This window comes from Carassius auratus, chromosome 32 (assembly GCF_003368295.1).
Source record: "Carassius auratus strain Wakin chromosome 32, ASM336829v1, whole genome shotgun sequence".
Classification (NCBI taxonomy): domain Eukaryota; kingdom Metazoa; phylum Chordata; class Actinopteri; order Cypriniformes; family Cyprinidae; genus Carassius; species Carassius auratus.
Window position 1 is genome coordinate 20,872,174 of NC_039274.1, and position 23,486 is coordinate 20,895,659.

General features: G+C 36.5%; 2 protein-coding genes across 7 annotated transcripts in view; one reads left to right on the forward strand and one right to left on the reverse strand.

Moving 5' to 3' along the window:
- Nucleotides 1-1,346: 1,346 nt before the first annotated feature.
- Nucleotides 1,347-4,143, reverse strand: LOC113051807 (sentrin-specific protease 8-like). The gene is made up of 2 exons (XM_026215907.1): nt 4,043-4,143; nt 1,347-3,404 (listed from the first exon to the last, which is right to left on the reverse strand). The coding sequence occupies exon 2, from the start codon at nt 3,370-3,372 to the stop codon at nt 2,734-2,736; it is 639 nt and encodes a 212-aa protein (XP_026071692.1). The 5' UTR covers nt 3,373-3,404; nt 4,043-4,143; the 3' UTR covers nt 1,347-2,733.
- Nucleotides 4,144-4,252: 109 nt separating this feature from the next.
- LOC113051808 (unconventional myosin-IXa-like) overlaps nt 4,253-23,486 on the forward strand; it is a 121,342-nt gene continuing 102,108 nt past the window's right edge. For all 6 annotated transcript variants that reach the window (XM_026215909.1, XM_026215910.1, XM_026215912.1 and 3 more), the window contains exon 1: nt 4,253-4,564. The gene's annotated coding sequence lies outside the window, so the exon portion shown is untranslated. The remainder of the gene's footprint in view (nt 4,565-23,486) is intronic.

Below are 23,486 nucleotides of genomic sequence, written 5' to 3' on the forward strand. Positions count from 1 at the left end.
TGATTAACCCCATTGTTTTATTAATGTCACATTAACACAGTTTGATGAAGGTTTTCCTAAAAAAAGAAGAAGGAGAACAATGTAGAACATTTCAATATAGAATTGGTAATTAAGTAACATTAGAGAATTCTAATCTAGTATTTGAACACTGTTCCAAGCTTCTGTATCTGTCCAAAGACTCCAAATGTAAAGAGTTCTGCTTGGAGTTGTGCTGAAATGCCTCCCTAGGACACACACACATGATGATTTAATTGAGGTCAGTATTACTTGTAGTAAAGTTCCCTGCATGCATTTTTAAATTGGTTTGATATGTAATTAGCTCATTATTATTAATATCGGTTTCATTCAGTTGTAAGAAAACTGTTATAAAACGCTGAAGAATATAGTCACACAATCATGCTTTTGCTGGTGTGAGCTTACAAAGCATCTTTTCAGCTCAGCCAGAGGATGCACTTGGTTAAATAAAAACTACTCCACTGTATTTTTGTTCAGCCCGTGTGTTGTAACAGCACATACTACATTTCCTTAGAAAACAGTAACTTAGACAGCAATTACAAAATCACATTCTTTGTCATCATCACTCTACTCAAAATAAGCCCTGAGCAAAAGTTCCTGTAAACATGCATCACATTCACTTACTCACTTCATGCTCCTAATCTAACTATTCAACAATACATTCTGAATCTGTTTCACCGACTTGTGCTGCTAACTGATTTGTTGCACTGATCAGAAGTCTCTTCTCTCTTATGAATTGATAAAAGATCATAGATGTATTTGTAAAAGCAACAGCACATCCAAAATTAAACAATCGGTCATCATTATTTACTCCCCCCTGTAAATTTTTTTTCCTTAATGTAAGATGTTTTGCCAAGTGCTGACACAGCTCATTTTCATACAGTGTAAGTGAATGAGAACTGAGGCTGTCAAGTTAATATGAACAAGAAATGTATGCAAGTATTGTAGATTTCCTTAAGACTTATGCAACATATTCTACTTTTTCAATAAAGGCCTACTTTTTGATTGTGACAAACACAATAACCAGTCAAAGTTTGGTTTTCACATGCCATATATAAATATATACCAATAAATATGTGACCCTGGAGCACAAAACCAGGTAAATTATTAAGATTTTTACATCTTAGCTGAATAAATAAGGTTTCCATTGATATAGGGTTTATTAGGATCAGACGATATTTGGCCGAGATACAACTATTTGAATATCTGGAATCTGAGAGTGCAAAAAAATAAAAAAACTGAGAAAATCACCTTCAAATTTGTCCAAATGAATTCTTAGCAATGCATATTACTAATCAAAAATTAAGTTTTAATATATTTACGGTAGGAAAATAATATTTGGCATTAAAATTTTTTTTTTTATAATTTTGACCCATACAATGTATTTTTGGCTATAGCTAAAAATATAGCCCAGCGACTTAAGACTGGTTTTGTGGTCCAGGGTCAAATAATTGATTTAAGAGCTACAGTGAAGGGAAATTGCTGACTTCAGGAAAATATCAATATAGTGCATGATTCACTACTTTTTTGATACTTCAAAAAGGAATGATTTACCCCAAAATTTAAATTAGCTGAAAACCCTCAACCATCCATGATACAGTATAGATGAGTTTGTTTATGAATTGGAACAGATTTGAAGAAATTTTGTATTACGTCACTTGCTCACCGATGTATCCTCTGCAGTGAATGGGTGCCATCAAAATGAGAGTCCAAACAGCTGATGAAAACATCATAATAATCCACAAGTAATCACGGGACTCCAAACCATCAATTGAGGTCTTGTGAAGCAAAATGCTCAGCGTTTGTAAAAAAAAAAAAAATCCTTTAAGAATATTGTTGCTTTCTCCAATGTCTCATCTGAAACAGTCCAAAAACAGTTCTAAACAAAATAAATCAGTGGATTTTGATGTGAGAGTACAACAAGGGATGGACTTTTTCAACGGGGAAGCGGTTTTATTGATAATGGACTGGTAATTTGACCAGAAGCAAAGGCTTAAAGTTGAAAAGCCTTAATGATGGATGTTTCTTATAAACATGGAGCCTTATATTTCCAATCTTTTATATTGTCATTTTGTCAGGACAGTATGAATATCACTTACATCAAACTGATCAGAAAACCACAAAATGTCCTTACAAACATGGAGCTTTGTAAGCCACAAGACATGAATTGATGGTTTGGAGTTGTGTGGATTACTTGTGGATTATTGTGATGTTTTTATCAGCTGTTTGGTCTCCCATTCTGACGGCACCCATTCACTGCAGTATATCCATTGTGGATCAAGTGATGTAATGCTCTTTTTTTTTTTCAAATCAGTTCCAATGAAGACAAAAACTGCTTGCCTAAGGCGGAGTAAATTTTCAGCAGATTTTAATCTTTAGGTGAACTATCCCTCTAATGGCTTTTTTAAAAATTATTGGAGACTGACAGAGCAGTCCAAATTCACTTTCATTTTATGAAAAAAGCAGAGCGAAGACTCTGCATCTCACTTCCCATTTTGGGTCTGGAGCGAGGTGAGTAATATGATAATGGGGTTTTTGTGTGAACTATTGATTTGAGAGTTTGGCAAATCATTTTGAAAAGTACATGTTGTTTTTTTTTTGTGCATCCTTTGTGGAGGATTGAGTACGATAAATAAGTGTGTTCACTTTGCCCATTGGCTACTGCAGTTCATGCATACATGACGGTGCTGTTGCATGATGTAATAAAAGGTCAGCTAGTCATTCTTTGGCGAGTCTCTGTATTAGTGAATACCATTCTGTCCGTTTCCGTGTAATATAGGTGGGTGTTATGATCTGAGCGGGCAGGTGCGGACAGCCCTCAACCCTAGCACTCTCACATAGAGCCTCAGCATTACAGATCACATACATGCCACAGTCATAGCTGTTCTGCTGCGAGGGGCTTTGCTCCTCCACAAAGGGCACTTTCGCTCCAGTGCCTAGAAAAGCCTCCAACTTGGCTGCAATACGCCGGGCATGCAATGAGTTGCTTCCACTCTGGGAGTCGTAGTGGGAGAACTGGCCGGTGTCTCGCCGATAGAGAAGTAGGCTCCAGTGAGAGCCACCGGCCGTTTGATTCGAGTTGTCATTGACAGCCAAAAAAACCCACAGACGAGATGCAAGATTCAGCGGCTCCAGGAAAATGGCAAGCTCCTCTTGACATGAGGCGTACTTTATAAACTGAGTGACTTCTGGGCTGATGAAACAGACATTCTCGCCCACATTTTTGAAGCGATCTGTTGCAAAGTACTCAAAGGCGAAACCTATGACCTGATCGTTGAGCCAGTGGGGTCCATTTAAAAGTGCCACATCTGAGCGCCGCAGGAGACTGTCCTGGTAGCTTAGTACAATTGGATCCATCCTAAAGGCAACCTGAATGACAGCAGCAGCTACTGTGGGGAGGACAATTGAGAGATATTATTGATTTGCATACACAGTACCATGTTAATACCTTCAATGCTTTTACCTTAAGACTTGATTACTGTAAAGCACTTTTTTACTGGGCTCCCACAAAAAAAAAATCTCTTTACTGTAGCTTTTATTTAGTATTCTATGTATTACGTTATTGATATATAGATTTTTATGCATTACTTTTTTTTATCTGTGCTGTATTTATTGTTATGCTATGTTTATTTTTTTTATTTGTGTGTTTTATCTAAAGCAATTTAAGCTGCATTACATGTATGCAAGGTGCTTTTTAAACAATTATGTTTATTACATTACATGAATCTATCTATACCAAAATACTAACACAATATTGTTTTTCTTACCATTTTTTGAATGGCCATTAATTTACTTCTATTAGTGCATCTTACTCTTACCTGTACTTCTTGTATTAATGTTAAGACTATGTATAATGTAATATATACTTGATTCAGAATTAAAGTTGACTTATATGCAAAAATGGTCTTCTTGCACAGGAGACTACTGCACTGCGCACTGATCCAGGCCAAACCAATACAGTACACTTCTGTCTTCTTCATAATTTTCATAATAACAGTCACCTAATTTGACAACACACTGTTCTTACCTTGCTAAGGAAAGAGTCCCCAAACTCTCATAACGTCCACAACGAGTGCACGTGCCGTAAACCATTAACTGTTGTTATTGAAAATGTCGTGCTTCTAAACGTTTGCGACAGTGTCCTTACATACACGCCTCTTTCCAGTGATTGGCTGACATTCATGACGCAATTGAAACGTATCGGCGCCTCCGAAAGGCAAACCCCGCCCACCGCGGGAGCGAGTACGCGCGTCTGAACGCTGATGAGAAGAAGCAGCACTGATTAAGCAGAAAAAAACCAGAACGGAGTTTCAGCGAGCGACTCCCAAGAGAAAAGAAACGCAGCGCTGTTGGGAAATTTCAATGGGAAAAAAGACTACAGTCATCTATTAAATTAAAATGACACAGAATCAAGTATTTTTGGACACGGGAAAGTTGCAAAGGAAAATTTGAGCGAGACCGTTCTGGGATATCAGTGGACTCGAGCTGCGCTGGATTGTCTTTAAAGGAGAAGCGCGGCACACTGGATTTTTACACTGAACTCAGAGAGGTGAGATTTAGGCTGTTGAAATTATTTCCACATATGCTTTTGGCGAATCACACAAACAAACTCATCGTCCCCATTTACCGTGACCCGATGTTGATTTAAAGTTTGCCTGCAGCGCCAGACATCAGAGGTGCAACTCCTGCTTCATGCTCTCGGGACGTTTGCGCGTGGCATAACTTACGTACAACACTATAAGGTGCTATTTGTTTTGATTCAGTGTCAGCGCTCATCAGTGATACCAGTGATGGGTGTAACTAGTATAAATAACTGTGTAAGAATAACTTTGAGCTGACATTTCAGAGCAAAAATTGTGACAGATGCCCTGGGTGGACATGATGATGATGATGGTGCATGTATAATTGAACACTCACTTCAGCCTCAGTACTGCAGTAATCATGGGCCAAATCTGCACAGTCATCCGGACCCAGTCAGAATGCTTAATTTTCCTTTCATTCACTGGTGTTTTTTTTAGAGATACAGTGGCCTTAAACATATGTGGGCACTCATGTTAGATAACTTAAGTTATGAAGAATCTTTTTCTTCTTTTTTTTTTCTTTTCTTTCTCAGAACTATTTTGAATGAGTTTTAACCATCTGATGGGATTTTAGTGGAGGTAGTTCCTCACAAGTTCACTCAGGTTTCCTAGCAGAGTAACCACAGGTGTAGCTCATCACATTAGCTCAACTTCCTTTTTATTAATTTTAAACGATATATTTAATCCTTATTATTTCAGTTTGAAATCTACTACAAAACTTTTGTTTTGCTCGAAGACAGTTTGTGTCTAAACACTTCCTGTAATGTTTGATTTATGTGTCACTTTGGTTGTCAGAGTCACTTGGAGTAGCTGGGAAAGTTTGCTCTTGTTGGTGGCAGTGTTGAGCAGCACAGGTGATGTGAGGAATGTGACGGGTCTGCTTCAGCTGTCTGAGAGAGTGTGCCATGACATGACTTTACCCCGACAACTGTCTGACCCTCTATATGACATCCAAGTTATTAGCTAAAAACCTCCCAGTGTGGACAGAGAGCTGCATGCTTTCGAATCAGATGTAGGTTACTACTGTTTTAAAAGCATGTGCTTATAAAAATGTGCTGTGCGAGTGTAGGTGATATCATAGTCCTGAATCATGTTCATTCATATATTCACATGGCGCATACCATGGTGCTATAATAATGTATTTAAATAAATTGTTAAAACAACAACCACAACAACTACCACCATAGACTTTCTTAAAATTTGTGAGATTCTTTTAAAGGGGCTTTCAGTAAGAAACAAAATCACCTCACAGGTTTAATAACAGTTCCTTGTTATTAAATATTAATGCAGAGCAGAAATAGAAGTTGCATCATATTTCCTGGGGGGAGAAAGTAAGGTCGGATGAGAACACTTATTATAGGGACTACTTGAAATAGGGCTGCACAATTAATCAAATTTCTATTCGTGATTAAAATTATGGATGCCACAATTACATAATCGTTCAAAGTCCGCTTATGTTATTCTGCACGCTTAAGATGTTTTTTTTCTTTCTACATTTTATCTTAAGGGTTTTTCCATTGTTTTTGTGTTAGTGTAACATTATACCTGTAATAATACTTTTTTTTATATATAATTTTAAGAAAAAAAAAACAATCTGATGTATACAGGTGCATCTCAATAAATTAGAATGTCATGGAAAGGTTCATTTATTTCAGTAATTCAACTCAAATTGTGAAACTTGTGTATTAAATAAATTCAGTGCACACAGACTGAAGTAGTTTAAGTCTTTGGTTCTTTTAATTGTGATGATTTTGGCTCACAGTTAACAAAAACCCACCAATTCACTATCTCAACAAATTAGACTATGGTGACATGCCAATCAACTCAAAACACCTGCAAAGGTTTCCTGAGCCTTCAAAATGGTCTCTCAGTTTGGTTCACTAGGCTACACAATCATGGAGAAGACCGCTGATCTGACAGTTGTCCAGAAGGCAATCATTAACACCCTTCACACTGAGGGTAAGCCACAAACATTCATTGCCAAAGAAGCTGGCTGTTCACAGAGTGCTGTATCCAAGCATGTTAACAGAAAGTTGAGTGGAAGGAAAAGGTGTTGAAAAAAGATGCACAGCCAACCGAGAGAACTGCAGCCTTATGAGGATTATCAAGAAAAATCAATTCAAGAATTTGAGTGAACTTCACAAGAAATGGACTGAGGCTGGGGTCAAGAAATCAAGAGCCACCACACACAGACGTGTCATGGAATTTGGCTACAGTTGTCGTTTTCCTCTTTTTGAAGATGCTGATTTCATTTTCCAGCAGGATTTGGCACCTGCCCACACTGCCAAAAGCACCAAAAGTTGGTTCAATGACCATGGTGTTGATGTGCTTGACTGGCCAGCAAACTCACCAGACCTGAACCCCAGAGAGAATCTATGGGCTACTGTCAAGAGGAAAATGAGAAACAAGAGACCAAACAATGCAGATGAGCTGAAGGCCACTGTGAATTGGTGGGGTTTTGTTAAATGTGAGCCAGAATCATCACAATTAAATGAACCAAAGACTTTAACTACTTCAGTCTGTGTGCATTGAATCTATTTAATACACGAGTTTCACAATTTGAGTGAAATAAGTGAACTTTTCCAAGACATTCTAATTTATTGAGATGCACCTGTATTTGACATTTGAGGTTAAATACTACAGAAATGCACTAAAGTTTTTTGCATATTTATTTTCATGACATGCAGTTGCGTCAAACAATGGCATAAACATCATTCAGTGTAAATTGTGATAATCGTAATTAATAATCACAATTACAATTTCAAGGGAATAATCAACAATTATGATTTTTCTCATAATCGTGCAGCCCTAACTTGAAATGGTACAGTGAAATACATTTTATTTTTCACCATGTGCTGTTTCGTTCTGTTTTTATATTTCTGGGTTCTGTTTAAATGGGTAAATTACATTTTAGTAATCAAAAAGCTTTTCAAATTGACCGAAATCATGAAACTTCTGCAATTCAACAGCAATTTATTAAAAGTTTAACTTTACATTTTAGGGCCCTATTTGAAATGAAATGTTTTATTTTTTCAGAAATTCTGTTTGTCTGTTTGACTTTTGCTGGAAGCGCTATATAATTTATTATCAAAAATGGTAGTTATCAATCTAAAATTTTCAATTTAATTCATCTTTAAAAATGTAATCAAATAAAAATTTATTTGTTTGGGTCAAAATTATCGCTTTTTCTTTTATGCCAAAAATCATTATAATATTGATTAAGGATCATGTTCCATGAATATATTTTGTAAATTTCATACTGTAAATATATTTAAAAAAATGTATTAGTAACATGCATTGATAAGAACTTCATTTGGACAAAAATATTTTTCCCAAAAATGAATTTTCTATTTTCAAATAGTTGTATTTTGGCCAAATATTGTACATCAATGGGAAAGCTTTTTTTTTTCTTCATATTTCATATGATGTAAATCTCAATTTTGAAAAATTTACATTTAAGACTGGTTTGTGGCATACCTGTCAAGTATCCCGTTTTGGCCGGGAAAGTCACGTATTTTACCCGTCTTTCCCGCCGTCCTCCCGTATTAGTATTTTCCCGTAAATCTCCCGTATTTATTTTTTTTTATTTTAACCTGCGTTATTAATAAAATAATATTAATAAAAACATTCCCAATCTGAGCTCTGTCACTAGTCTCGCGATAACTGCCACCTGTAGTAGCCTGTCGCGAGGGGTGTGTGAGGTCAGGTGACATGAGTTATAACGCGGGAAAAACAACAACAACAAAAGAAAAAACCGAGACGGATGATGGATGCTACGATAGAGAGTGAAGGCACACCTGCCAAAAAACCAAAACCCATGTGTAAATACCAGGATAAATGGGACAGCGAATTTACTTTTTTAAAGAATGCAAAGTCTGCAACAAATTTGTACAACAACTCACTAAAAGAGTAAAAGAAAATTTATGTGAAATAAAAAGAAAAACTGTAAAAGAAAAACAATATGAAATGAAAAGAATGTGTGGAATGAAAATAAAATGTAAATGTAACGACAAGCAATGTTAAATTAACAGAAAATATGAAAATAAGCCTTGTAAGGGATACTGGAGCTTTGTTGGGGTGGTGGGACTGCTTGCGGTGGGCGCCGGAAAATTTCCCTTATTTTCAAATTCAAAACTTGACAGGTATGGTTTGTGGACCAGGGTAACACATGTGGTCTGACTAAATCTTTCGGCATAGTATAACCATTGCATTATCTAAGCAAACTAAACAAGAGTTACACTGTGTGCCTTTATTGTATTTATCTCAGAAATGTTTGTATTTTGAATATGTCACATGTTCTTCAGACAGTGAGTTATTTAGCTGAATAACAGATTGTGGGCAGCTGTAAGCAGACAGACTGCTGTAAAAGGAGTATGGCTCAAGTTCCCAGGCTGTAAATAACCCGAAAACAACAGTAATGATCCCTTTTACCTTTTGTCTGTATTTCAGACACAGACTAATGTGTGTTGACAGTTCATTGTTTGGCTACCATTTAGGTCAAATTTCATATAAAGATGCTCATGCTATTTTGCTTACTTTAGTGCATTTTGACTTTAGAAATATGTGTATTGGCTTTCCATAGAGCCAAACTGCCCACAATATGTGCCAGTCCTAAATTATCATGAAGCAATAAATCATCTTGGATTTATGCATCTTACAGGCCGTTATTTTTCTTGGAGCTTGTTTTCGAGATGATCTAAAATTCAAAGCCTGGTGTTATGTTTATCCAATCCAAGCAAATATTTGGAGTGGATCTGGATCGTATTTATGCCTGTGTGTTGTCTAATTCCAGAGCTTCCCTTTTAAATGATGCTCAGCCTCTATAAACTCCCAGCAAAATGATTCAGTGAGAACAATATTTATTCAACTTTAATGAGTAGAGTTCGATTTAATGTGACATTTAAAGGGTTAGTTCACCTAAAAATTTAAATTCTGTGATTACTCACCATCTTGTCATTTTGATTAATTTTAGTATTATTTTTGATGGAACCTGAGATATTTCTGTCCCTCCATTCATTTTGATGCTGCAAAATGTTCATAAAACATTGTACAAGTAAACCATATGAATTGAGCAGTTTACTCCATGTCTGATGAAAAACAATCAATTTATATGTTGCACGGATTGATTTTAGGCTGTTATTCACATATAAAAATTGATCAACGCATGTGCTTAAAGCACATCAAATAAGGTAAACCGAAGCTAAACAATGTCTTAGTTATATATGGTTTAGGGACATCATATTGAGTGTCAATATGATGCCTCTCTATCCCTGAAGGCAAGCTGTCACAGATTCTTCTTCCCTCTGGCAAAGGAAGGATTGAATGACACGGATGAGAAAGTAAAAATGAACGGAACATTGTGTTTTGGTGTATTGTATGCTGTGTATTTGTTTTTACATAGTCAAATGTAGCTGAATAGCTTATATATATATATATATATATATATATATATATATATATATATATATATATATATATATATATATATATATATATATATATATATATATATATATATATATATATATATAGGAAAGGATGGTGAATAAGGAAAAACTAATGCAAAAATGTTGAACACTTATGTTCAAAGACCTTTAAGCTGTGCTATATTGACAATGCAACCTGTTCACTATCAAAATAAAATACAGTCAGTCATTCAAACACACACACAGACATACATATATATAGCCTATAAACACACTGCTCAGTTTAAATTTGTAGTAAAATCTGTGCCGTTAAGTGTCATCACCATACCGCCATGATGTTGTGCAAAACATTTTGTTTTACATGGTTATTGGAATGTGAGTGAAGTAGGATACATAATAAATAATAATTTGCCATTCAAATACATTGTGAATATGGAAACATTTGATTTTGTGTCGAATGAGAGACCCAACGTTGGTTACAGTTTTGTTTTAGCCTAAATTAATTAGTTTTGCCTTGTCGTTTATATTGCTATAACTTCTTAAAGACCTATTTTAATACTTGTTGTTTTCTAAATACTGTTAATTGAAAGGATTTGTTGTGGAGTGAGGGGAACTAAAATAGCCTAGCTATGTTTACAGTTTATTATAATGTTTGTAAACATTTAGCATCAGCATTTAGGCCTATTTCTGAATAAAATAATAAAATTCAACTTATTATAGGCCTATGTGAATTTTAAAAAAATATTTTTCTCTAAAAAACATTTTTTTTTTTTTAAATACGCGTATCGTATTTTAACCTTGCAGCAAACCTTTTTAAATATTTTGAGACATTTCTGAACATAAATGACTTTTTAAACCGTTTAACTGATTGTATTAATCGGTCAAAATTCTTAATGGTTGGTTAACGGTTAACAGGTTAAAATTAACATCCCTAGAGCCTGGCTTTTTTTTTCAGTTTATTAGAAGTTTTTCAAGAATTGCATTCTTCAAAATAAACTTCTTGTTCTCCTATTTCATGAATCTGGCCTCTAGGTCTTAGATATGACTTGGGACTGTGGGGTTTTCTTTGCTAATTTTATCAGCTTTGAGGTAAAAAGTCATTTAGAAAAGTAAAATCCAATAATTTATCTTTAAATAAATTGTGTGATTTAAGGCACATTTGTTCAAATCCTTAATGTTAAAGGGATACTCCACTCTAAAATGAAAATTTTGTCATTAATCACTTACCCCCATGTCGTTCCAAACCTGTGAAAGCTAGTCTTCAGCAGTGTTAATTTCGTTGACTAAATATTTTCGTCATTATTTTCGTCACGAATATATTTTTGTGGACGAAAACGAATTGAAAACTAAAATAGAAGGCACTGATGGAGACTAAAACTATGACTAAATTGATTGACATTATCGTCAACGAATAAAGGACGAGACGAAAATAGACTGTGACGAAAATCAAATCAGCAGACGGGAGAGATGCGAGGAATGAACAAAAGAACCGGCAAAACATAACAGGTGAGACTGCATGAGAGAAGAGAACCAGTCCGAGCCTGACTTATTGAGACGTGAAGCGAAGGTTTTCAGTTTTTAAATGAGCTCCCGGGAAGACGGCATTCGAAGAGATGATGTCTAAAAGAGCGACAAAATGTCCACAGCTCACTTCACGTTTGACGACGAAAAAAACAAAACAAAGCGTAAAGCACGCAGAGCGCTCATTCGTGGCAAGAACACAACCAATTTGAAAAGACATTTACAGACGAGCCACCCGGACATTTTCTCAAATATAATTTCACAACGATGTTCTTTTGTTTATTGGGGTAAGCAAAATTGGAAGACTGCAGTGCGTAGATGTTGTAGCATTAAATATTACGAACTGAATGAAAAGTACTGTAAAATAGCCCCTTCTTCAAGTTAGATGAGAGCACAATACTAATACGTAATATCATGATAAATACATTTGATTAATACTAATGTTTAGTATATTTTATAATGTTCTACTTGTTGACAATATCACAAATATTTCTATATTCGTCATGTGAAACATGAATGTTCACATCCTATCATTATACATACAAATATAGCAATATTGTAGTATTTAAAACATACAATATTGCTAGACAAATGAATACCTTATAAAATCTTGTTACTTTTTTATATCCACCTAGCTGCCAACTTATTAAATATTTACTTTAAATGTATACACTTATTGTTCAGCTCAGCTGTAAGCTTTAAGGTCCTGGACCTAACTTTATGTTTCTTTTATTGATGGTCAATTGGCAGCTAGTTATTGTTTACATTATCATGACAGTGTTTGTTGCTGCATAAAAGCTTTTGAATCGAAATAAAGACACCGTTGTGTTGAAATAAAGTTGAATTTGTGTTTTATATATTTTGGTTAAGTTTGTTTCCTATACCAGCTGTAAAAAATTGTCTAGTAAATCTGTTATTGATTTTAGTCTTATTTTAGTCGACTAAATACCAAGCAATTTTAGTCGACTAAAATAAGACTAAAATTAAAACAAATCAGATGACTAAAACTTGACTAAAACTAAAAAGAATTATAGTCAAAAGACTAAGACTAAAACTAAATTAAAATTTCGTGTCAAAATTAACACTGGTCTTCAGAACACAATTTAAGATATTTTGGATGAAAGATCATCACCCTTTAAAGTATATGAGCAATAGCAGTGATGCTTTAAAATATTTTGGATGTAGTACTTGGCTAGCTTAAGTAGGTTAGTAGGTACCTGTTTGTTCTTGATAAATGTGCAGCAGCAGAACAGGTGTTGACAACAAGCCTTTTTTTGTAGTGTAGGTGCCCTAGTAAAGGTGGCACCGTAAAACTGGGTCGTTTCACTAAAAGTACAGGATCGTAAGGGAAAAATAGGGCTGCTGCGACCTTCACACCATAGTGAGAAGAGACTGGACTTAAGAGTTAAGCGGTCAGTCTTCACCAGCAATAGTCTTGCTCTGTACAATATCTCTCCTTCAGTGTTTGATGGTAATGCCTCTCTGGAGCTGCAGGAAAAATGTAAGAAACTGCTGGCTGTTTGAAGGATAGGGAAGATTTGTCAGTGGCTTATCTTGTCTCAAATCTTGGATACTGTCTTAACATGAATGTGTGTTCTGCAATATCAGTTTGTACAGTAAGTCAGGAGGCATTGATGGGAAAAGCTGTACTTGCCTACAACACGACAGTCCTTTCAAGCCAAAAATAATAATAAATATGCACTATTCTGCTTTGGGATAGGGAGAAAATGTGAAGTCCTGATGAAAAACAATGTCCCCAAAAAGAGAAAAAATGTCAATCCACTGGATCAAGGCCCCACCAACAAATAAATAAAAAAATAAAACAGGTTATCCTCCAGCTGCAAGAAAAAGTACCCAGAGTATTGTCCAAAAATGTATATCCCAGACCAGATCGTGCACACATAAAATGGTTTCAAAGTCTAATATGCAGTGTCTCTATTCCCAGAGATTACTTTGGACAATTACATGGAGCTAGGCTAGCCCAAAACAAGCCAACTCACCAACCAGTAAATTAGTTCCTGTACATGTTGTTATTTACTCATGTTTTTCAGAACTTTATTTGCGTTCTTCTGTAAAACACATAAGCAGATAATAGAACACAGGGGCTACGTTTACATGCACACTTTTTGGTTCAATCAGACTAAATTCATTCTGATTGATGAATAATGTAGTGTTTACATGAACGCTAAATAAAGTGATCGGGTTGATGTGCACGTTTATGTCACAGGCTTCAAATCGGAATTGATTTTTTTTTTTTTGACATGCGCACGCTGAACAAATACTGAGTTTCTCACTGTTTGCACATAACTGGTTTCCTACATGGTTTCTTTATTTGTTTTTAACAGCAGAATTAATATTTATCTACTTATGGATAAATATACATAAACTACTGTGCCATGCTGCTCATATTTATCACACAAAAAAAGCCCCTCCCCGCACCCCAAAACTTGTTGATGAGAATCCAAAACAAGAATGCTAATGTTAACAGTACATGAGAAGGGGGTCTGTGATGAGGAGTTTTATGATGTGGTAGTATCCCAATATTGGTGTCTTTCTACATTCTTAAAAGTATGGACTTTACTAGCAAAGTACACACTTTTACTGTGTAATAGAAGTCATAGAATTTGGTACACAGTCCCAAGACTGGACATGTCAAACCAGTGATGTAACTGAATCTCATTCAATGCTTCTGTTACTTCTAGGCCTTTGTTTAGATTCTCTCTCTTTTTCATCTGTACAGTTTGGCTCTGTCAGAGCAGTGATGGAAACAGGAAATTATAGTTCTTATGATGACTGACAGTTGGAGCAACCATATTTTCCTTTAGTGTAGTTTAGCCATTATGTTACAGCTTAAATGACACTTTACATAGCTCCTGGACAGTGATCTGTGTTATGAAGAGGGTCCAAAATTAACTTTTAAGGAATTCAAATGTTTAAAAAGTCAGTATTTATTTTCAACTATGCAAATGTCTTAGTATATTTATTATAAATTTTTTTCAGTACATAATCACTGTGGATTCTTTTGGTAAATCATTCAAGTAATCAATCAAGTAATGCCACTACAAGTAAGTAAGTGTGTTAATAAATGACCTGTAATAAGTTTGTTTTTTGATATGTAAGGATAGTTAGACATTGACCGTTGCAAAATAGTTTTATAGCGGTTTATGCATCAGTAACTCAAAGCAGTGATTCAGTTGTCTGGCAGCTTCACATTGTTCCTCTTAGTAGCATGGAAATCGCCTGTCATTGAAACGATTAAATTATATAGCCTAGCAAAATAAAGTGAGGCTAGAACGCTCGCTAGAGCGTGATTGACCACTTCAGTTCAGTGCAAACTTGGTGAGCTCTACACTCTTGCCAAAACTCCATTTATAATCAGTGACTCTGTCTACAGTGCACAATGATTGTCCGATTTACATTGTGTTTGCACTGCATTAGTTATAATGAAAGCCTTCACGAGAGTGCAGAAGTTGAGTTGCAATGGTAAGATCAGTGCATTTTTGCAATCAACAGACAGTGCTGAGCTCTGCAATCTTTAATGCAGTGGATGTTGTTAGATAATTTCAGTTTTCAAAAGTTCTACATAATACTTATTTTATATGCAAAGATGATATCCAATCATAGCAGTGTGAGTTTACATTTCACAAGTCTTAAAGAAGACATGGTGTGTTTAAGTCTTAAATCAGTTTCAAAAGTTACATTTACATTTTTTTAATTATTATTGTTTCTGTAAAATTTCTTATTAATGCACATCAGGAAACATAAAATACCCTGCTATTTAAGACCCCTTTAAAAATTAACAATTGCAGTGGTCTGAATTAGGATATAATTCATGGTGTAACACTCTGAATGTGTGTGAATGTGGATTGTGTATACTTAAGGGGTTAATAATATCAGTGAACTCCAGCTATCTGGTGTGTGTTTGTTCATCTGGCAGACAATATGTCTGGTGTGATGCCTTCTGCTGGGCTCCTTGTGTCCTCGTCCTGTCTGCTGCTGCCCCCAGGCCACGCTCTGCTCAGTCTAGCAGTTTGTCCTGAAGTCCACATTTCTAAAGGGGAAATGGTGTGTGCATAATGCTTGTTACTGATATATTCAGCCTTAAAACATCTCCCTTTCTCTCTGTAAATCACAACCACTCCTGTGTGTCTTAATCGGATATGATAAGAGAAAAAGTGACAAAATACACCCAGCTAATCCAAGCATATTTGATTAGTGTAATCTAATCGGGGAGGGGGCTATCCAGCATTGTGATTTATTTATTCATTTTTATTATTATATATACCATGATCACGTTCTCTGTTGAGTTTTAGAGGAAAACCTCAAATTTCTTTACCTGTTTTGTTTCCTGTCAGATACTCGCTAGCATAACTTAGGTGAAGGTGGGAGTTAATTATAACTTCAGGTAGGGCGGTTCACTGCGTCTGTTTTTAGTGGCTACAAGAAATAGTGTAGTGTGTTAAAGGTGCGGTATACTCATTAAAGTCAATATGAGCACAGTAATGTCATGTTTTGGTTTTGGATCAGAGTCACTCTTCCTGTAACACCCATGTTGGGGTCTTTGTCCCTGGAGCGGACGCCATAGGGAGGACAGGAAAAAGACCATTGCCATGGAGACATTGACGGAGTGGCTGCTTGCATGCCAGGCCTCCACCTTTCTGTAGTCGCTCACGGAGTCTCTCTTCTTCATTATTTTTAGTAGTAGCTCTTGAATGTACACTTAAATTGATTGACAGCTGCAGTTTCCATTCAGAAAGACTTAAGATGCTGTGAGTGGGGTTTGCCTCAAACTCAAGGTCTTCTTTAAGTACAGTAAAGATGTGACATGGGCTTGAACTTGAGCTAAGGTTTAAATGGTTGTCTGGCCCGGCAGAGCACATGTGCCGAGGTCAGCAGATACACTGGAGTGCCACTGCCCCAGATCATATGACTTTTTGCAGGTCTGCCGTTAGCTAACGGTTTCATCTCCAGCATGATGTCTTTCTGGAATAAGTCAGATGTAGCTGGATGCAGCTTTGTTGCGTATGCATCCATAGGTCCATGAAGAAACTCCAGCGTGTCTGTGGAATGATGTAGCATATAAAGTTTAAAATCGAATTGGACACATTTCATGGCATTTTTTCACTTCTACTTTACAATTAATGATCTTTAAAGTATTATATAATATAGTAATGTACATCAGTGTTGTTTATCATAGAATGCGACTGAGAATATCAGGCTGGTTGTGGATTTGGGAATGCAAGAAATTGTTGTTAAGCTGTATTTTATTTAATGCTTGTTTACTCGTGCAACTCTTTTTCGGGTCGGACAGATTTCCTGCTTTGTCGTGCATATTTTGTTGTGCAGTGTTCCTGCAGTGTACAAGGGGAAACGAGAGGCGATTAATCTCTCCCGACTGGCAGTCGGTTGGTCGGATGGATTTCTGACATGTCCGAAATTTTGGTCACATCTCGTGAGGTATCGCACTATTGAAGCAGGGCTACAAACCGTTTCCCGCATTTCCCTCACTGCGCTTGCGCGAAACCATAAACGAAACCATGGCGACACGGCGTGTAGTGTGGACTGAAGTGATGGAAGGAAAACTTGTGGAGTTTTGGCAGCAACATGTCAGGCTTTTCAAAGTGTCATCGTCAACTTACAACGACAGAAATGCCAGTGAGAAAAGTTGGGAGGATATAGCTGCTGAGCTGCAGCTGCCTGCCTGAATTATTTTTTTTTTGGGGATGTTTCAGCACAAAGAATTGCGCATATCACCAAAGCAGTGCGTTTATCCCGGGAAAACATGTTTATTCTGAATCCGCCACAATCATCCGGGTTCTGAGGGATCCTACGTGTTGAGCCCCAACTAAGCATTGAGTGCTCTACATGCTCATACTTTTCATGTTCATACTTTTCAGTTGGCCAAGATTTCAAAAAATCTTTTCTTTGTATTGGTCTTAAGTAATGTTCTAATCTTCTGAGATACTGAATTTCGGATTTTCCTTAGTTGTCCGTTATAATCATCAAAATTAAAAGAAATAAACATTTGAAATATATCAGTCTGTGTGTAATGAATGAATATAATATACAAGTTTCACTTTTTGAATGGAATTAGTGAAATAAATCAACTTTTTGATGAAATTCTAATTATATGACCAGCACCTGTAAGTTTGTTTTTTTTTGTACATTTTTGGCATTTTGGCAATTTTCTATTTCTGGGTCAGTAAAAAAAAATTAATGCAAAAAATCAAGAATGTGAATTGTGGTGTAGTCTGTAGATCTTGAAACACTGATGTATATGAAAGTCGTAGTGTAAGTCGACTTGTTGAACTTAGTTCAGACCATGAGTTATAGTGCTGTGATATGACTCCTTCACTCCTTGGTGAAAGTTTCCACAAATTATCATTGCAAAGACGATCCAGACCTCCCTCTATGTTCCTGATTCATTTCCCTCCTGTGTAGCTTGAATGAAGTCGGTTGCACTAGTGTCGGTTCATCATGATTGCTCGCCATCTGTTGCTCCTATCACAGGCCTATCTAAATGCACTGTACTTAATGTTTACTCACAGTCCTCATTTCTGATTCAGAGACTGATCGATAGTAATTCTGCATTTCCCTGCATCTCTTTGTGCACCCCGCAGGGATTTTCACTGGCTTGATGAATAGACATATCAAGGTTTCAGTATTGAGATTTTGCTGGTAAACCCTTGTGATCTAAAGTGTGCTTAGGATCACATCATTATTTTGGTGGACAAGGGATGGAAAATGATACTACAGTTGTAATGTACACATGTGTTGCTTTAATTAGTCTCCTAATCTGATCAAGCCATAAGCAAGACATTTGATCTCCTTCATTTTCTAACCAACTATGACCATGATCAAACTTGTGCCCCAACAACAGATCTCTTGGTTTCCTTTTTTGTTGCGCTGATTGAAAGCTCATTGGTCTGAAAAATGTTCCATGTTGTATATTAAATATTGAAATATGTTATGAATGTGTGGCTTCGCAGCTTTTTTGCTCCTGGTAGGACAGAGTTTGAACCAAATGTCCAATGTTGGAGAATGTTACCATGTTCCATCATTGTGTTACTCCTAAGAAAATTACTTGTGTTACTGTTTTACTTTTTATAGAAGCTTTTTAGTATTTTTCTCACAAAGAATACCTAGTAATACCACTATGACTGTCAAAAAAACCAAACAAACAAAAAAATAAATCTACTAGAAAAGTAGGCATAACTACTCTGGTGAGAGAAAAAGTAACTTTTGTATTTTGATAGAAATGTTCTTGTTTTTTTTTACTTTACTCACCACTTTGAAACAGTAATCCTATTTTGTAAAATGCATTTCTCCCAAAACTGGTCACAACTGTCAAATGATTCCAACCTTAACCCATTGTTTTCTTAAACAATGTTGATAGTCTTGTGTCCAAATGTTGACACAAACTGAAGGACATGCTGTTTCTCTGCAGCTTTTGGCTTAAATACTTGCATATTTCCTGCTCCAGCTCACTCTGAATTTCTTCAGGCTGATACAAGCCTGATCTGAGTTTTGTGGGGTCTGATTTGTGACCGTTGTGACCAAGCTTTCCATTGATGTATGGTTTATTAGGATTGGACAATATTTGACCGAGATGAAAATCTGGAGTTTGAAAATCTGGAATCTGAGGGTGCAAAAAAAAAAAAAAAAACCTAAATACTGAGAAAATCACCTTTGAAGTTGTCCAAATGAATTCTTAGCAATGCATATTACTTATCAAAAATTAAGTTTTGATAGATTTAAGGTGGGAAATTTACATGGACCTTGATCGATCCTAATGTTTTTTGGCATAAAAGTATAATATAAGTATAATCCTGACCAATACAATGTTTTTTGGTTATTGCTACAAATATACCCCAGAAAATTAAGACTGGTTTGTGGTCCAGAATCACATTTGTTGAAGTGCTTGTCTCTTTTGCATGCAGTTCTAACATAAATATTCCAGTTTTGGCTTCCTGACGGTGGTAAAACAGCTTCAATGTGTTTCATTTTGGCTTCATTTACCCTACACAATTGTCAAGTGACAGAATCAACCTGCTTGTTATATAACGCATGGAAGTTCCCCGTCTTGTTGACTGAGGATATTCCTTGGTGAAAAGCAGTTTTCCTATGGTTTTAATCCTGGAGTGGATGAGAGAACAGCAGGGGCAGGTATATCCTTCCAGATACTTCTCATAGGGGTTTGTAACGGTCTGAGAAGGCCTGTCATGCATTTGCTTTGCAGTCTGTGCTGGGATGGTGATGTCATCCCTCCTGTCTGTCTGCGGAATAGGAGAATGTGACTCCCCAGCAGGCTGCGCAATGACTAGAGACCGATCCTGGAATCCTCCCAACCCTCTTTACCATCTACGTTCTCTCAGTCCTGGAAAGTGTCCAAATTCACATTCTGCCTATTCTAAATAGTATGCACAATTAGAATTAGTCTTAGTATTGTAATGAGAGGTATGCGATTTGCCCACGGTCACTTTGTTGCCTGCCACTGCTGTTTTTATTATGGAATATTTTATGTAAACAATATAGATTTATCTGTCAGAATGTACCTATTAGAAGAGTGTCATCTCTTTTATTTTTAAATCGGAGCTCGAAACTTACTTTGGGCTTTAATGCTTTAATCGTGTTCTCACACCCTACAGACATGTCTGTGATTGGCTACAGTGATCATCACTTCATGCTCTCCACTGAGTGCTTCCACAGATTCACACGGAAGCATTTGAAAGCCACGTCTATCAGTGGATCCCTAATATATCCTCTCATTGATGGATTCGCTGATAGACACTGCTTTCAAATGCTTCCGTGTTTATATGTGGATATGTAGCGCTCAGAGAAGAGTTTGACATAATGATTTTTGTAGCCAATTATTTGATTATTTTATTTTAACATTTCAGGGGAACCGACATCGGGACTTTTGACAACACAATAAACACAATGAACGAATATAAATATATAAATTATCTATCTATCGATCTATCTAGGGTTAGGGTTGGTGAAGGGCGATAGAATATACAGTTTCAACATTATAAAAACCATTACGCCTAACAAACATGAGTGTGTGTGTGTGTACCCATATATTCCTGATAGTAAGTCATACCTAGTACTTTATACACTACCATTGGTTTGGGATTGGTAAATTGTTTTTGAAAGATTTTGAAATAATACTCGTATGTAGTTTCTCATCACTAGTGAAGTACATACTTGTAGTGTAGAAGATTGTGAATGGTGAAGTAGTCCTACTTTCTCTTTGAAGAGATTTCAGGACAGTCCTCTGATCAGCAGCCTTATCCTCATGTGTCCAGCGAGAGAGAGGGAAGGTAAAGGACAGAGAGGGACGAGCAGACAGGAAACTGAAGAGTGTGGCATGCAGATGTACTGCTGTGATTCAGTAGTGAGGGGAAATGGGAGGGAATCTCTCTTTTTAAACAGCCTGTGTGTTGCTGGGTCTCTCTGAAGAGTGGCTTTTGTAGATAAGGTCTCTAGAGTGAAATGCCACAAGCCAACACAGGAAATTGTGTCAGAGTGGGAGAGAGTGAGAGGAGAGGGAGGGATTGTCTGTCTGTGCTTTGAACACTCAGTTTACTGTCATCCTCCTCAACCGCTTTGACACCCGTCCACATGGAGTAGCTTTACACTCCCCGCCGACACAATATGCTGGGCAGTTAGAGATGGCTCTTCCAAAAAAAAAAAGTTATTTTTTTCAACATTTACCAAGCTCACATTGTGTGGAGCACCGGAACAAAATAGCGTCATGAATGTTTTTGAAGCCCAGACAGAACCTACAAGTCAACATTGAATTAAACGCTAGATACAGTTTATCGTGTATCCAAAATAGCAATATTAACCAGGTAAAAAGTAGACAAAAATGGATAATGCAATGGTGCGTGATGCAGGACTTTTAATTATAAACAAGTCTAATATACGGAGAGACTCTTATTTTGAAATGTCTGTTGCTTTACTATTGCTGGATGCTCAATCAAAAAGATGAAGTGTAATCTGTTACGGCCATCTACAACGTTACAAATTAATCATGTTTATTGATTGTGAACTGCTCTGAAAGCACAAACCTCTTGAACGTGCAACACGCCATGTTTTGACTTTCAGCAGTCAAATTTATTTAATAAAATCATAGCCATTGGTTTTCTGATCCCAATCTAAACTTGATTAAAATGATTAAGGTGTTTGTCATACTAGAAATTTAAGACTTTTTAAATACCTGCAGGGAGTTTTATTCACACACATACTCATCAATACATTTTGCAGTTTACACACATCTATATTTATTTGCAAATGCAAGTTGTATTAAAACTAGTTTTATTTAAAAAATGACTTAGGTGGGCAGTTTTCATGGCATCTGTTGCATATAGTTTAACTAATTTGTGACTTCTGCTTGGATCAGTTTCATAAATGCTTGAGTTCTGAAACGATAAAAAAAAAAATGTTTGAAAAATATTACAACAAAAAAATTTGTACTAGATGATGGCAAATATAAGTGAAAAAACGAAATGAGCACAATGACATATTAAAAAAAGATTCATTTGTTTTGACCAAATACCGATATTGTACTGATTTTTATTATGCGTTCTTAGTTTCAATTGACTTTAAAAGCATAGTTCACCCAAAAATGAAAGCTCAGTTCTTTTGGACTCCCTTGACTTTAATTGCATAGAAAAAAAACAGCTAAAATATTCTTAAAAATATAATTTTTTGTAAATGCTCATAATCAAATCGTCAAATGTCTAACTTTAAAAATAACCACCTGAAACCTGCACAGGAATTTTTATGTGATGCTTGGATCATTATCCATTGCTCCATCTGTGGAAAATAAAGGCTTATCTGCTGGACTACTTTCAGGACACCAGCAGCTCTGGGCAAGATCATGAATTCTGCTTAACTGCTTTTCATGAGAGCTCTTGGAATTCACAACAAAACTCCCCAAAATCCTGATTGTCATAAACAAACTTTGCGTATCATCTTCACAATCTGAAACAGGGTTTTGAGATAAACCTCCAGCTCATCCAAACCACCTCCCCCCATCAGATTTGACCACTGATGTGAAAAAAAAAAAGAAAAAAAGAAAACAAATTCTGGTCCAAACATAAAGTGTTGTATAGTATGCGGAAATGTATCTTGTTTTTCAGTTCAGGAAATTTCTAGTTCCCCTTAATTAATGATCCTTTGCCTGGAGGCCTGCGGAAATATTGTATCTGTAGCCTAAGAACACAAATAAGACCCTGTAGACAGGTTACAGTGTTCTTTATTTCACTCGGATGCTTATCAGTACAACTGCCCTGCCCTCTTTAGTGTCATCTGGGTTAATTGTGCTTGATATAGCTATAACTGTGTATGCTACAGGTCAAAAGTGTGACATAATTAAGAAGTCTCTAAAGCCCCTTTCACACTGCCATTCCGGCAAATACAGGGGTAAAGTGTTCCTGCAATTGTTCCCTGGTCGCTAGATTTTGCACTTTCACACTGCCAGTGATGACTGCCAGTATATGTGCGTGCTTTCACACACAACCCTTGAAGATCCCGTAACGACACGTGACATCAGCGCGTGACGGGTAATGTACGTGTCGAAAACGCTAGGCACGTTATACTTTCACTGAAGCAAGCAAACGATCTCGGTGTCAGCGCGGAAAGTGAGGAACTAACTGATCTCTGCTTCATTACAGTTTGCACATATGTTTTCGTCGCGAACGTTGATCTTCCTTCAAAACAGCCGGTAAAAGACACTTCGACACGGAATTAGATCTGGCTTTTGTTCACAAAGCACTCGTACCGGGTTGAACCCCGCAATGTTACTAGGTCCCCGACCCGGATTCAGTTCGGTAATCAATCCCGGGACGTGGTTGCTTTCACACAGAAGGCGACCCGGCAATGTTCCGGAAATATTGCGAGTCCGACGTGCAGTTTGAAAGGGGCTTTATGCTCATCA